Source organism: Mesoplodon bidens (genome assembly GCF_964165515.1).
Source record: "Mesoplodon bidens genome assembly, chromosome: 2".
Lineage (NCBI taxonomy): Eukaryota > Metazoa > Chordata > Mammalia > Artiodactyla > Ziphiidae > Mesoplodon > Mesoplodon bidens.
The window spans coordinates 110744844-110761179 of NC_138177.1; the positions used below are offsets into that span (position 1 = coordinate 110744844).

Genomic DNA, 16336 nt, shown 5'->3' on the forward strand with positions numbered 1-16336 from the left:
ACCTTATTATGATTTTAAGCAGTCTCTCTGCTAATGGGTGGGGTTATGTTCCTGCCTTGCTAGTTGTTTGGTATAGGGTGTCCAACACTGTAGCTTGCTGGTCGTTGAGTGAAGCTGGGTCTTAGCGTTGAGACAGAGATCTCTGGGAGAGCTTTCGCTGCTCGATATTAACATGGAGCTGGAAGGTCTCTGGTCTACCAGTGTCTTGAACTCGGCTCTCCCACCTCAGAGGCACAGGCCTGACACCCAGCCAGAGCACGAAGGCCCACTCAGCCTCATGGCTGCTGGTCTTGGAGTCTCCTGGAGAGGCCCACGTTTCTTAATTATTGAATTCCCTGACATCTGAAAATGATATGATTTCACAATCTATATAACATAATATACATCTATTCATAGCATAACACAACCTACAGATATGTGAGAAGAATATTCTCTTCTCAGTAGGTTATAATATGTGATTCTGGCTAGCAGACTTCATTTCTAGGGGCAAAGAGTTTCTAATAAAAGTATACCCATCTTCTATGTAAACATTTTTTATTTATATCGTCTATCTCTGGAACATTTCCTGTGGCCTCTTATGTCTTGGATAGTAGTTGGAGATCTTATCACATTATCACTTTTAGTTACTATTTATAATTTACTTGTTTGTCTTCAATGAAAATAATTAGATGTGATGGAGAATTTATGTCTTTTATATTTTTGCTTAAATTATAGGGATATCCAGGTCCTCCTGGGGTTCCAGGAGCCATGGGTCCACTGGGATTACCTGTAAGTATAGAAAAGACTTCTCTTCCCAGTCAGTGCAAAACACTCTAGAATATATCATCGTATCTTGAACCTCCTCACTTCTACTTGCTCTATTATTTACTGCTCACTTCTAATAGTATAGTTCTGCAACGTAAAATAAAAAACATCTAAACTTTCTTTTGAATAACCACATATAAGAAAACAGTCAGTAATCAAGCTTAGACCTATTGGACGAACAAATCACAAGCAGAATTTCCAACATGTTGTTCTTAGAAATTTCCACATATTCTCAAACTGATAAAATTAATGGAAAATATACCTTTATTCAAAAACTGAGTTTTGAATAACTCCATTTGTGGTTACAGAAAGATAATGAAGCCTTGTCTCTAAAGAGAAAGTTTGCTTATTAAAATTTGAAAGTTATTTTGAACTTAAGTGTGAAGAATATCAGCCTTTGTGATCCCCTAAGCAGAACTATTATCAGAAATGGTTTATGCTGTTTTGTGAAGCTTCTGTTTTGAAGATAAGCCCAATCTTCCAGCATACTGATAGATGTGTCATTGACTTCTAAAATGAGGAAGACTGATCTAGGGCACAGTTGCCAATCTTTTTACTCGTGTAAGATAAGAAATAGATTTGAGATGCTGTGAAAGTTCACTGGTTTTATCTACCTGTGTTATACAGATAAATAAATTTTGTCTTCTAAGCACTGGAGACCATTGGGTATAAAAATAATTCATTGTACTTGACTTAGTAACAAATAACAACTTAATCTTCTTTTAAGGCTATTTTTTTTTCAGAAAAAAAATAAAGTTTTATTTTCCTTTGCCAAATTTTTAACTTTTTTGTTTTGAATTAATTTCAAACTTATGGAAAAGTTGAAAGAATAGTACAACCCAGAATCCCCAGATATTGACATTGTACCACATTTACACTCTTATTCTCTCCTTAGAGAACATACGTGTTCTTAATATATTTGTTTATATACATATTCTTATTATTTCCTAAACTGTTTGAGAGTAAGTTGAAGACATGGTGCTACTTAATCTTTAAATACTTCTGTGTGTATTTCCTAAAAAGCAGGACATTTTCTACATAATCATAGTAAATTATCAAAATTGAGAAATTGATATTCATGCAGTATTATTTATCAGATCTACAGAGCTTACTCAAATTTCACTTGTCAACCTAAAAAAGTTCTTTTTTTTTAATATATTTTTTTATTAGTTTCTGCTTTATAACAAAGTTAATCAGTCATACATATACATCTGTTCCCACATCCCTTCCCTCATGCATCTCCCTCCCTCCCACCCTCCCCATCCCACCCCTCCAGGCGGTCACAAAGCACCGAGCTGATCTCCCTGTGCTCTGCGGCTGCTTCCCACTATCTAACTACCTTACGTTTGGTAGTGTATATATGTCCATGCCTCTCTTTCGCTTTGTCACAGCTTACCCTTCCCCCTCCCCATATCCACAAGTCCATTCTCAAGTAGGTCTGTGTCTTTATTCCCGTTTTACCCCTAGGTTCTTCATGACATTTTTTTTTAAATTCCATATATATGTGTTAGCATACGGTATTTGTCTTTCTCTTTCTGACTTACTTCACTCTGTATGACAGACTCTAGGTCTATCCACCTCATTACAAATAGCTCAGTTTCATTTCTTTTTATGGCTGAGTAATATTCCATTCTATATATGTGCCACATCTTCTTTATCCATTCATCCGATGATGGACACTTAGGTTGTTTCCAGCTGCGGGCTATTGTGAATAGAGCTGCAATGAACATTTTGGTACATGTCTCTTTTGGAATTATGGTTTTCTCAGGGTATATAAGGCTATTTTTTTGTGGCATGTAAATTTGGAAAATTCTGTGACATTTTTCATGGTAACAGAAAAAAATCTATTTTTATGTGATGGGATTATCATAAGTATCTAGAGTAATGAGAAAGAAATCTTGCAAAAGTAGCCATTGCTTCTTTGATGGACCAGGAATATTAGACTGGTCAGACTGGCTAAGTGGGTGTCTCCCTTATGTGTTGTGTCTCCCACCACCATATGTGCTCATCCTAAAAACTATGTGGTCAGTGAATATTAAATACTTCCCTTTTTTTTTCAGGGTATAAATACTTAGAAATTAAATTTCTCCAAATTGTAGACTATGTCAGAAGCAGAATATTGGGGGAGGGTAGTATGGTATTTGTTTAATAATTAAAGCATATTTTTAAAGGAGACTAATCAATTTTATTTTAAGAATTTCCAAGGAGAATTACATATCATAAGAAAGGTTGTAACTACTGTTCTCATAACATTCCTGTTAATTCTATAACTGATTTTTAAATTTTCAACATCTAGGGCCCTGTGGGGGCAAGAGGACCACCTGGGAGTCCAGGTCCTAAAGGACGAAGAGTAAGTTATCTAATCAAGGAAGTGCATTAACCTTTTTAAAAATGGCATCATAAATAGTGATGCGTTCAGCAAAAATAGCTCTATATCTTCTAGATCATGCTTAGAAGTTGTTGGGTTTTTTCTTGTTTTCATTATATTAGATGACCTACCTACATTAATTTAAATGTAATTCATAATCATTTGTATTTATAAAGCCATACTTTTCCATTTTGTGTTTTAGAAATTTCACTTATTGACAAATAATTCTTCTTTCTTATTCCCAACTTCCAGTTTCATTCTTTGGGGGAATTGTAAACGCAAAGATGTTTAAATTATTCTTCTACTCACAAGAGACTTCTATAGCAAGGGATAGTAACAGCATGACAGAATAAGAGTGATAAGAAGTAGAATAAGAATACACAGGATGACTAAGAGTTTATTCACTGTAAATAAGAGGTAATATGTCATCATTGTCTAATAATATGCATAAGAATTAAATTAAAACTCTTTAAGTCTTTTAAACATTAAATCCTTTTTTTTTCTTTAAAGAAATAAGAACCACCATTTGTTGCATGCCTGTCACGTGCCAGGCACTTTTACATATACCATCTAACCTAATACTCAAAACCACTCTAGGATGGAGAGGCATTTATCTCAGATATCACAGTTGAGGAAAACGGGGCTCAGAGAGTTTAAGTATATGAACTGTAGACACGCAGGTCTATGGCACAACCAGGATTCAAACCTTAGTGTGTCTGATTCCAAACCCAATGCTTATTCAATACCCCTATTGAATTTTAGAGTATTTTTCCTTGATTAATTTGAATATGTGGGCTTTAAGAACTCTGTTTTCTCCCTTGGCTTTACCTTGACTTTTACAGCCAGTGAAGAAAATATTTTAAAATTCTAAAAACATGGCCTCCAAATAACAAAGTTTTTTTTTTTTTTTAACTGCCATTTTCCAGTTGGCAAATGGGAGAAAAATGCTCAGTTTAAAATAACAACTTTAGGAATTCACTGGCAGTCCAGTGGTTAGGATTTGGTGCTGTCACTAAGATCCTGCAAGCTGTGCAGCATGGCCAAAAGAAAGAAAGAAAAGAAAAGAAAATAGGCAAAATAAATAAATAACGACTTTAATTTCATGTGCTGTGTTTTAGGTGAAGATTAAAAAAAGAGAGCAAATTTTTCTGTATTGTCATTTCTTTTCTGAAAAACTATTTTCCTTTCTGGCTTATGGATTTACAGTCTATAAATAATCCTGATGGCCACATCTATTTTAGCCCAAATGAGATTTAAAATAATAAAAAAAAAAACTCATGGAAGATGATCTGTACTCTGTCATTTTAGTGGTCTGTACCCTGCCAGCATTCAGTACTTGGTCAGGTCAAATGTGTTTATTCAACTTTGTATTACTCACAGTGGGAAAGTTCAACCAGTTTTGTGAACGATTTAAAAAAACAGAAATACTTGCTTTGGTTAGCTAAGTAATTGAGGTCTTATTGATTATCCAGGCATAAGCCATGTACCTAAGCAAGATATGTTTCTGAACCACTTGTACTATCTGATAAGTCATATGGAAAGTTCATATTCCCTGCAGTTTTCTAACCTCCCTGTGATCCTTGGGCAAATTATTACTCTTTTCTGATTTGACACTTTGTTTTCAATTCTCACCTCTTCAAGTGTCTATTTTCCTCTCATCCTCCAAATACGTTTTACTGATTTGTTCCCAAATGGCTTCTCATAATTATTTAAATATTAAATTATTTAAAGTATTTTCTAAACAAGATCTTTTTGTTTAGAAATAAGGGCTTTATTTAATGCAAAAGTGCTTCCTTTATAGGAGAGTATTTCAAATAATCAGTGAGCATTGGGAATATCAAAAAGAACTAAAGACCAGAATATTTGGGAAAGAATATAGTATTATGAAGTTCCATTCTAATTATCACCTAGTATCTTCTTCTCCCATCAATCCATTCTCCAATCTATTCTCCACTATAGATGTGATCGTAATAAATACCCTTTCGAATATTTTTCACTCACAAAAAAATGAGAATATATTATATGTTCAGCCCACAGGGATAAATGACAAAAGTATCTGGCTGGGAATTCCTGTACCCCAGCCCTTCCTTGCTACCCCAAAGGCTGAGGGGGTCAATAGTTCCAACACACCTGTAACACTTTATGACACACAACTGTGTCACAGTACATTGGAGGGGAAGCTAGGCACATTTGCACTAGGAGGCCACACAAAGAAGTCTCATTATGAAACTAGTGCTTGTATGCCCTTGCTGTTCTGCCTGTGATTTGTACTGTTATCATAGGTGAACATGCAAACATCATGAATGGTAGGACCACAACCCAAGGAGTCTGCCTGTCCTTCTGCTTCTCTCCTATCCATCCATCTGCCATTCATCTATCTAACATTTACTGATATAATACCATCTGTCAGACACTCTCTTACTATCATGGAGGATTCAAGGTTAACTTTTTCTTAGATCTAACACATGGATTTTACGATTTAATGACTTACAGTCCAGTGGCTTTTAAAGTATCATACAATATTGACAGAGAATAGCAGAAGCTCAGACAAGCAACAGTACCTGCCATCTCAGGAAATAACCTAAGCAACTTAGTATTATGAAAATTTTTCTAACTAGTTTTATGAAGATTGTGTAATCCTGCCCCTTATGTAACTGAAAAAAATAACAGGATTGGCTGAAAATATTCATGTAGTTTGAGATTGTTTGATGGGAGAATTACCTGTAGCCAACTTTAACTTTTCCAAAAGAGGATAAAGAAAGGATTAGATTTTTTTTTAACTTAACCAGAATACATTCTTCAAGAGCTTTATAGGTAGAGATTTTAAGGCAGGTATTAGAAAAAATAACTTTATACCCAATTAGGTACCTATTATAATATTGCTTGTCTAATTTTCTTATAGCTTGTCCTGAAGCTTGTTATGTCTCAGGAGTCAAAGAATAACTCCAGGGATAACTTTTACAACCAATATCAAAGTGAAACTGGCAGATATTGATAAAGCTAAGCTTTTAGCTAATGAACCAACCCTTAACTGAAGCATAGAGAGGACCAAACTTTCCTAGAGTTCTGCCAGCCTTAACCTCTTAACTAGAAACCTCAGGCTTTATAGCCTTTAATTAGATATAATTGTTGTACTTAGACTTTTTTTTAACTTAATGTGGCTATCTTTGTCATCACAGTGGGAGCAGACTCTTCTCTTTCTTTTTTCCCTGTCTAGTCCTGGTTTAGTAAATGAAATAATAAATGTGAAAGTACTTGTAAGTAAAAATATTTTTAATGGAAAACATTAAAAAAATGAGTGATTATCATTAAAGTATTCCTTAATTTTGGAGGGAGTTACTTTCAACTATAATACCAATCAGCATTTTACTCATGTTTAATATTCATTTTGTAAACTTCTTCTAAACTTCACGTCCTCTATTTCAGCCTGAATTCACTTGATAACAGGATTACATCTATTTATTTTTTAACATTTGAAAAAATATTATAAACTTAATAAAGCACAGTTATTCATAGTCTTTAGACATTTAGACATTATGTGAATCAGGTGACTCACTTATATTGATATCTGCAGGCTTCAGTTGCTTCATCTTAAAAAGCAGGGTTTAGACTAGCTCAGCCTTGACAGTGGGTGATCTATGTGCTGAGGCAGAAACTGGCAGTTAATTATGAGACTTTCTTCCTGAGCTCAATGCAGCCTTTTCTACATATATATCTAGGCAACCACTTAATCTTATTTTTATCTAAGAAATGAGACTTTTTTCAATCATTTTTGGACCAAAGAATTTTTTAAAATTCTTTTTAATGTATTACTCTATGTTTGGGGGCCTTTTGAAGCTTTATCCTTATGGCTGCTAACTTTGAAACCTAGACAGAATGACTTCTAACTCTAGCATTAGCCTTAATCTACCAGGATCTACCATGTGGTTGGTTGTCTAGAGTCAAAATTGTTATCTTCTCCCCACTCCCCCCACTTTCTACCCTAACCAAACTTACACTTCCAATTTGTTTTTATATTAATGCTGTCATAATTCCACTGGTTACTTACTAACAAAATATCCAAGAAAGTCAGAACTTTCATATTGCAAAGGAGTTAAGTGCCTAGTTACCAGTGGATACATTTCTAGATCTTACTTGTTTTCTGTGGTATTTTAGAATGCTAACCACTGATTCCTTTTCATATTTTCTCAGCCACGTTCTGTTATTACTCCAAAAAAATTTGGAAAGTGTTTTCTTACAGGGCAGAAAAAGAAAATAAGCATAGAAGGTGCTGGAGAAAGAGAATCAATACAGGCTACTGATAAGATGAAGGTGATTATTGGAGCAAGGTCCTGAAAGATCTTTGCACTTAAAACTTCAGAGGCATCCTTTAAACATTGTTCTTTTTTTCCATCTTTAGTTACTTAATTGTCAAACATTCCAAGGAAGCCCCCACCTCAGGACCTTTGCAGTTGCTATTTCTCCTGCCAGAATGATCTTCCCCAAGTTATTTTCATAGCCTGCAGTCTCAGCTCCTTCAGATCTACCCACGTCACTTTAGAGAGCCTTCTCAGACCCTGATCTAAAGTGGAGCCCCCCACCTTGGACTCCTCCTAGTCCCTTAACCTCCTTTATTTTTCTTCATTACACTTGACTACCTATAGTCATTTTATATTTTAATTTTATATATCTATTTGCTTGTTTATAAATTCAGGGATTTGTCTCTTCTCCCTACTGTATCCTCCGGGCCTAAAACAATACCTGGCTTATAGTTGGCACTCAGTAAATGTTTGTTGAATGAACAACAACACACTTTGAAAGTCACTTATCTATTAAGTCCCTACTCCTCAATTTGACATTCAAGGTCCTGTACATTAATACTTTAACTTAGTTTTGCAGTCTTTTATGGAAAAATAGGATCAAAAAGTAAACTGGGGACAGATCATGGAGTACCTTAAATATAGACAGAAATTGTAGGGCTAGAGCTATGGCTTAGCTTTAGTATGCCCAGTGGAGCTATAGATCCTCATGGAGTGTGAGTCTTCTCTCCAATCCTGTGGATGTGTCCAAGAGGATCAGGGTATGCACTTACCCTAAGGGCACCCAGGAAGAGAGTCCTGTTTACAGTAAGCAGGGTTTTTTTTTTCTTTTTTTGCGGGGGGGCGGGTTCTGGAGATTTTTATTTCAGAAGGTTTTTATTTACAAAATCAATTTCTTTAATAGATACAAAGTTATGCAAATAATCTCTTTGTCCTTGACCTGTTTTGAGTTTTGCTTTTGAAGAATGGGTCAGTTTACTCCAAAGGTGTAGAATTTATGTGTGAAGAGTTGTTTCTATCAATAGTAGTACCTTATTTTCCCTTTAATGTCTCAGCGGTCTGTAGTGATATCTTCTCCTTCATTTCTTTTTTTAAAAATTTATTTATTCAAATTTATTTATTTTTGGCTGCGTTGGGTCCTTGTTGCTCTACGCGGGCTTTCTCTAGTTGCACGGAGCAGGGGCTACTCTTCGTTGCGGTGCGTAGACTTCTCATTGCAGTGGCTTCTCTTATTGTAGAGCATGGGCTCTAGGTGCGCAGGCTTCAGTAGTTGTGGCTCGCGGGCTCAGTAGCTGTGGTTTGCGGGCTCTAGAGCGCAGGCTGAGTAGTTTCGGTGCACAGATTTAGTTGCTCCGCGGCATGTGGGATCTTCCCGGAAGTAAGCAGCTTTTTAATAGTATAAAGCTAAACTAAGCTGGCCTCAGATGGGGTACAATAGAAGATATTGAAGCCTACGGGACTTCTTCAAATCAGCATGTTGTATTGGGAGATTTGTATCACTGTTTTGTATAGAAATCTTCAGCGACTCCTCATTGCTTATTGATTCAAATATAAACTCCAGTCCTTCACGTTTTAAATCCCAGTCTTTTCACAATTATTTATTCATATAGAAATACTAAAAAAATACTCCATGTAATCACCAGCTCAGCTAAACAAACTAGTTTTTTCATTCTTAAGTATCTTTTTTCCTGCTTCTTTACCCTTTTCTCATACTATGCCTCCATCTAGAATTTCTTTTAGAGTATGATCTCTGACTGTCAAAATAATATCTTCATTCCCTTTACAAACATGTGAAAGCTCTCTCCCTCCTTTGATCCCTTTAGCCCTTAACACACAATATCTCTGCCTATTTTATAGTTATTTATATAATTTACCTTATCTCATAACGTGGATTCCCATAACACTTAATGCCGTGCCTTTTTCACAGTATATGTTCAGTTAATGGTTGTAGAATTAAATTAATTCCCTTGCAAAGGACTTTAAGATCTTCCAAGGACAGTTATAATTAGGCAAGGAACATATACTGTCCTCTTTCATTAGAGAATGACTTTTGCAACAAATGCTTCTCCATAACTAATTACTGAATTAATGTTGATAGCAACATAGCTGAGAAGTTTTAAATTTACATGAACATTCCCAGCAGCATTTTCTATTCCTTTTCTGTGCCCCTTGCCATCTTTCAGCTGTCAAGCAGGTGCATAGCGGGGAACAGTGCAGTCAGCATTCTTTTTCTAATAAAGTGATGAGAAGAGTTCCATTTCAAAAATATAAAACTTAGGAAGACTGTTTGGACAAACAAACCAGCCACTTTAAAGTTAATTTAGAGTTGTTTTTAGAGTAAATCCTGGATTTCTGCAGAGTAAAGGATAAGGTAAACAAAATACTCAAATTACAAACCTATACTACAGCTACCTCAACAACTGAATCAGCTGTTTTTGTGGTCATCTGATTTACTATTTGGCGTTAAATCTTGAAAACACTGGCCTGCTTCTCCCATGCAAATGGGTTCATCCATATACTCAGCTGTATTCTTTACTGTGTTCATGGCACAGAAACAAGCAAAAGGAGTTTTTCAACTAAAAAAGAGTCCAGTGTCTCCATTTGTAAGGATGCATAACAGTAAAAAAGAAACATTTAAAATTAACAACAGGATATTTTTTCCATCTCTAGGGACCAAGAGGACCAGATGGTCTCTTAGGAGAACAAGGTATACAAGGTGCCAAGGTAATCACTTATTTTCTCATTTCATACACAGTTAAATATCTTTGAGCCCATATGTCCTACCTGTCTAAACACTGATGTATTTCCTTATAAAAGTATGGTTCTGAATTTTTTCTTAGTCTAAGTATGAAACATACATAAAGTTTTTACTACACACACAGAAATGTATTCTTTTTATTACTGAACTATGTATTTGATGTCTTAGTTTTTTGGTATATGAGTGTATGTTAACGTGTATAAGACCATAATTCACATTCTGATTAACTCACCTGGTATTGATTCTTGTTAGGGTGAAAAAGGAGATCAAGGAAAAAGAGGGCCTTATGGTCTTATTGTAAGTAGTAAAATATTTCACATTAAAGATAAACATATAATATCTTCCATTTTTCTTGGTGTGTGATTCATATTTGGGGAGGGAGTTGCTTGACCCAGGCATTTTCTTTCTTATGTAGGGTAAGACTGGAAACCCTGGAGAGAGAGGAGTTCAAGGGAAACAAGTAAGTAATTAAAAATGGCCAAGCTAGAAGCAAATTTTATCCACTTTATTCTCTGATACAACTCTTGTTTAGTAATCAGTATTTTAGACTAAGAGAATACAAGTTCTTTTCCTCCTTCAGTCCTTGGGTCAGTCTTTTATTGAGGCAAATTGCTTACTCAATCTGGGCCTTTTTTGTACCTATCTATAAACCGGTGGTGATAACTGATACTTTTACTTCACCTCTGCTATCATAGTTTTTCTGTAAAATCCATTTCAAGATAAAGTGGTATGATGTCATGTAAATATAACAGAATATTAATAAAGCCAACATAAGAAACTTCTTTGAAGCTTCTTGCCTAGTTTCATTTTAACTCACCTTGAGTGTTGTTTGCACCCTTGGAGTGTGGAGCTATGTGTGTCATCATGTTTTCCCATGGCACTGCTCTAAGAGTTTTTAATACTATATAATGCTAAATATTTTCCTACCATCAAAAATCTCAGAATTATACAATTTCTTCTCTGGAACACAAGTTCTGTGGTTATCATCACTAACTGAGGGGGAGTAAAGTGTACTTTTTAAAAAAGAGAAATATATACACACACACATACATATTACACATATATACATATATAATTTTGAGCACATGAGCTTAAATGTATGGGTTTTTAATTCCATTTGTAATCATAATTTTAATGACATTTTGATTTGTCATATATATATGTATAATTTAAAGTTATTAAATTATATCATAATTTAAATATACTGCAACTGAAGAGTCAGAAAAGGAGTGGACAAAAATGTTTTAGCTGCTGTAGTAATCTGAAGAGTCAGAAAAGGAGTGGACAAAAATGTTTTAGCTGCTGTAGTAATTTTCACTAATGTCACTGCATTTACTTGTTCCTCTATGAAATCTGCTGCCCCCTGCCGGTTGTTTCCCATACTAGCATTATATTTACCAATGGGCAAACCTAAAGTAGCAGAGACTTAAAAGAGAAAAATGACTGTATCCAGGGAAAGAACTTGTGTGTGACATTATATTATTAATTGAAGTCATCGCCAAAGAACATTCCTTGAGTGTTAATATTCATCATCTAAGTTTCTATTATATCAATGTAAATGGTGTTTCTGGAGATTCTTTCCACTTTGCTACACTGTATACAAAACCAATATGTTGTAGTTGAGTGGAGAAATTTGGAATTTATCAGGTCCATTCCTCTTACTTTAGAAAAATGAGGCCAAGAGAAATAAAATTACTTACTCATTTTGTACATTGTTGACATTCCTTAGAGTTTTACCTTCATTTTCAACCTATCAGATATGCATGGGTAAATGTAAAATTTGATATTTGATTTTCTCAATCAAATAAAAGTTACTAGAACCATTTTGTAACGGTAGCTTATGGCAAACAAGTTTCATAGACTACCGGAAGAGTAAAGTTACCTTAGTGAGTGACAGTAAATCATGAGTTAATACTAGTTGTTGAGGTTTACTTAACTTTATACCTACATTGTCTCCTCGGTCTCAATCAAACTGAAAGAGACTTTTGAGATCTGAGGGAAGCTTGGATCAATTAATCCAAAAAATACAGATGCCCCAAAGATTTGTTTGATCCTGCACGGTAATCTCAGCATCTCTCATTTATGCACTGTCAACAAGCAGGCAGTGCTGTATAGTAGAAAGATACACTGGAGATCAGATTAACCTTTGTTCTAGTGCACGCTCCTAATATCTGTATAGTCTTGGTTAGATTGATTAGCTCTCTGGATCATATTTTCTTCATCTGTAAAATAAAGATGCATCTCTAAATTGTCATAATTCTAAAGCTAGGTATTATAAGGAAATTGGTAACACATATATACTCTGCTAGTCCAGATAAACAGGAGAAGTATATTTGTCTATGGGCCAACATTGTTTCCTATACTTGCCTTCAGCCACACGTATATCTGACTCAAAGGGCGAATCAAGAAGAAAGGATATGATTCATTGTGTTATTAAGGTGATAAAGCCTGAGTAACTTTTTAGTTTTCTAAATCTTATAAAAAACTATAACAGCTCATACATTACTGATTTTTATCTAGATATTCTTTCAGTTGATGAGTTAAGGGTATTAGATTCTCCAACTATGATTTTATATTTGTGTCTCTCTTTAATTCTGTCAGAGTTTGCTTTATGTATTTTGAAACTATTTTTAGAGTATTCACATTGTGATTACTATGTCTTCCCAATCAACTGAGACTTTTATCATTACAAAATGTTCCTCTATATCTCTGGTAATACTTTTTATCCCTGGTAATACTGTTTGTTTTGAAATCTACTTTATTTGATATGTAAGTCTCTCTAGCTGTTTGCATGGCATATCTTTTTCATTCATTTATTTTCAAACCATCTGTGCCTTGATGTTTAAAGTGAATGTCTTAAAGTTAGACCTTGCCTTTTTATTCATTCCAACAACCTCTGCCTTTTAATTAGTGTTTGCTCCATTTCCACTTAATGTAGTTATTGATGTGGTTGGATTTAGGTCTACCATTTTTACGGCTGTTTCTCTTCTGTCGTGGCAGCAGTGTTGGTGTGCAGTGCCTTCTTTAGGCACTGAATGATTTTGAGAACTCCACTCTAATTTAACTATTCGCTTTTTAGCTCTACTTCTCATTATTACTTTTAAGTGGTTATTCCAGGTCGGGAGTCAGCAAACTTTCTCTGTAAAGTGCCACAAAATATTTCAGGCTTTGTGGGCCGTATGGTCTCTGTCACAACTACTCAGCTCTAGTGTCATCATAGTGTGAAAGCAACCATAGATGGTATATAAAGGAATGAGCATGACTATTCAAAAAAAACTATTTACAAAATCAGGTGATGGTCCAAATTTGGCCCTCAGACTGATGTTTGCCAACCCGTGGTTTAGGGATCACATTGTAACTGTCCACTGTCTACTTAGAGTTAATACAGTAATACTTAACATAATTGTAAGAAACTTGCAGCCATAGAGACCTGTTTACCAGCATCCTGTCTTATATGCTCTATTTGTTTTATATCTATATACGTTATAAACCCCATATTGCAAAGTTAAAATTCTACTTTAATATAAATGAAATATAAATTAGAGATATTTAGGAGGAAAGTAGTGATTTTTAAAATTATCCATGCATTTACTATTTCTGGTGCTCTTCATTCCTTTCTATAGATGCACATTTCTAAGTGGTATACTTCCCTGCAGCCTATAGAACTTCCTTTAGATTTCTTATAGTCAAGTTCTTCTAGTGATGAATTCTCTTAGTTTTTCTTTATTTCACCTTTATTCTTGAAGGATATTTTCACTGAAATTATAGAATTATAATTATAGTTATAGAAATCTGGGTCAACAGGGGTTTTTGTTTGTTTCCATTCACCATCGTAAAGATGACATGCCATTTGTTTTTGGCCTGCATTATTTCTGATGAGAAGTCCACACATATCTTTATCATTATTCCCCTGCATATAATGTATCATTTTTCTCTGGCTGCTTTCAAGATTCTCTCTTTATCTTTGGCTTTCAGTAGTTTGACTATGATGTGTCTAGATGGATTTTCTTCACATTTATCCAGCTTAATGTTTGCTGAGTTTCTTGCATGTGTAAATTTGCCTTCACTAAATTTGGAAATTTTTCAACTTTTTTTTTAGGATATTTTTTTCTACACCATTTACTCTCTCCTTTCCTTCTTGTATTCTAATTAAATATATGTTAGTCATTTTGATTACCTTAGATACCTGGGGCCCTGTTCATTCCTATTTCAATCTTTCTTTTTCCTGTTTTTTTTTTTTTTTTTTCCAATTGGGCAACCGGAATCTATCTTCTCTAACTTGTTAAACCTTTCAATAAAATTTTCTTTATGATATTGTATTTTTAAGTTTTATTTGGATATTTAATTTTCAGCTCTATAATTGTCATTGTTCTTTTTTTTTTTTTTTTTTACAAATGCTCTTTCTCTTCTGGGATTTCCTATTTGTTTATTCATCATGAGTACACTTTTATTTACATTATTGAGCATATTTATACTAACTACTTTAAAATCGTTGTGTGATACATAATAACATCTGTGTAATCTTGAGTTTGGTCAACATTAATTGCCTTTTCTTATAAATATGGGAAATTTTCCCTGTCTGATAACTTTGAATTGTATCTTGAACATTTTGACTGATTCATTTTAGTGACTCTAAAGTCTGTTATATTTCTTTGAAGAGTATTGTTTTGTTTTTAACTTGGCAGGCAGTTAACTTGGCTGGTAAAATGCCAAGTTTTCTCTCCTCTGTGATAGGTGGCTGCTGAAATCTCTATTAAGTACTTTTAGCCTTGTCTGGGCTACTTGGAGTCTACAATACCAATACAAACCTTAAATGTCAGCAAGAGCTATAAGCAGAGTTTATATTTGCAATCTGAGGCTCCTCTCTGGCTCTTTCTTTCACCACTTTTCACCATCTATGGTCACTTCAAATTCTGCCCTAGGGTCCTCCATGCCAATAAGACTGAAGTTTCTATCCTACTTTATTTTAACCATCTTGTATGGCTTCTCCTCTGGCTAAAAGCCATATAAAAAAATCAGAAACTCACCTAGTGTCATTCCTTCTTTCAAGTGTAGACCCTACTACTCTAGTTCCTGCCTATTTTTGGTCTTTCTCCAGTACTTTCATATCTTTGCTTTTTAATATTTTATCTTGGGTTTATAGTTATCTCTATATAGATTGGTTTGATAGGAGCAACTTGGCCAATATTGGAAGTGGAAACACTTAGCATTTCTTCTTTAAATATAGTTTTCTCTGTAGTAACTCAGAATACTTGAGAAGCATTTATTTCATAATCTTTATAATACAAAAAGTATACAGTATTAACTCTATTCTTTCCCATTCTTCAGACAATGAAGCAGAATGCACACATTTTCATGATCCTACAGTGAAAGTGTGGCAATAGAAATAACATTTATATACTCCCTTGCTTATTCTCATAAAATGTCTTGATGATGCTCAAAACATGTTTATTTAAAATGGAAAGGCATTGAATGCTTGATTTCTCATGGAATTCAGTAAAAAGCAGTTTAGTGTAGTGGAAGAGCATGGCAATAGAGTCAGACACATTCGAGGCCAGATTTTGGTTCTGTCACTTATAGCTGTTTTGACTTTGTACAAATTATTTAACCTCTCTGAGCCTCAGTTTCCCTATCATTAAAATGAGATACCTTTTATAGTTGTAACAAATGATGCTCATTATGTGCTCATCACAGGCTCTCAATAAATAGCAACCACCATAGTCATTATCCTCCTGGTCATCATTGTCATAATTGCTGAGATGCATCATAGAGCAAGGAGTTGTACTACAAATAATGTATTTCAGTAGCATCTGGAAAGCCTTAAAGGGAATTTTTATTTTGTGCCAGCTTTTGCTTTTCTTCTTCGTCTCCAATAAAAATAATTAGAATCCATTTAGGTCATTTCATAGCTTTGCCTAACAGCATTTATTCACGATTAACAGTATTACAAGTACATATTAAGCTTAATATTGTATGCTAACACACTTTACAAAGCAAACTGGGCAGACATTATTTAAGGTTCTGAACTCTTGCTGTATGTTCAATTGATATACCAAGCACAGAGAGATCCCTTATATTGATCCCTTAATTTAGGAGTCCAGAGTACAT

General features: G+C 34.5%; 1 protein-coding gene across 1 annotated transcript in view; it reads left to right on the forward strand.

Moving 5' to 3' along the window:
• COL24A1 (collagen type XXIV alpha 1 chain) overlaps positions 1-16336 on the forward strand; it is a 400363-nt gene that overhangs the window by 249923 nt on the left and 134104 nt on the right. Inside the window, exons 27-31 of the mRNA XM_081222837.1 lie at positions 715-768; positions 3101-3154; positions 10141-10194; positions 10481-10525; positions 10644-10688. Of these exons, the coding sequence (XP_081078963.1) occupies positions 715-768; positions 3101-3154; positions 10141-10194; positions 10481-10525; positions 10644-10688 (252 nt within the window). The remainder of the gene's footprint in view (positions 1-714; positions 769-3100; positions 3155-10140; positions 10195-10480; positions 10526-10643; positions 10689-16336) is intronic.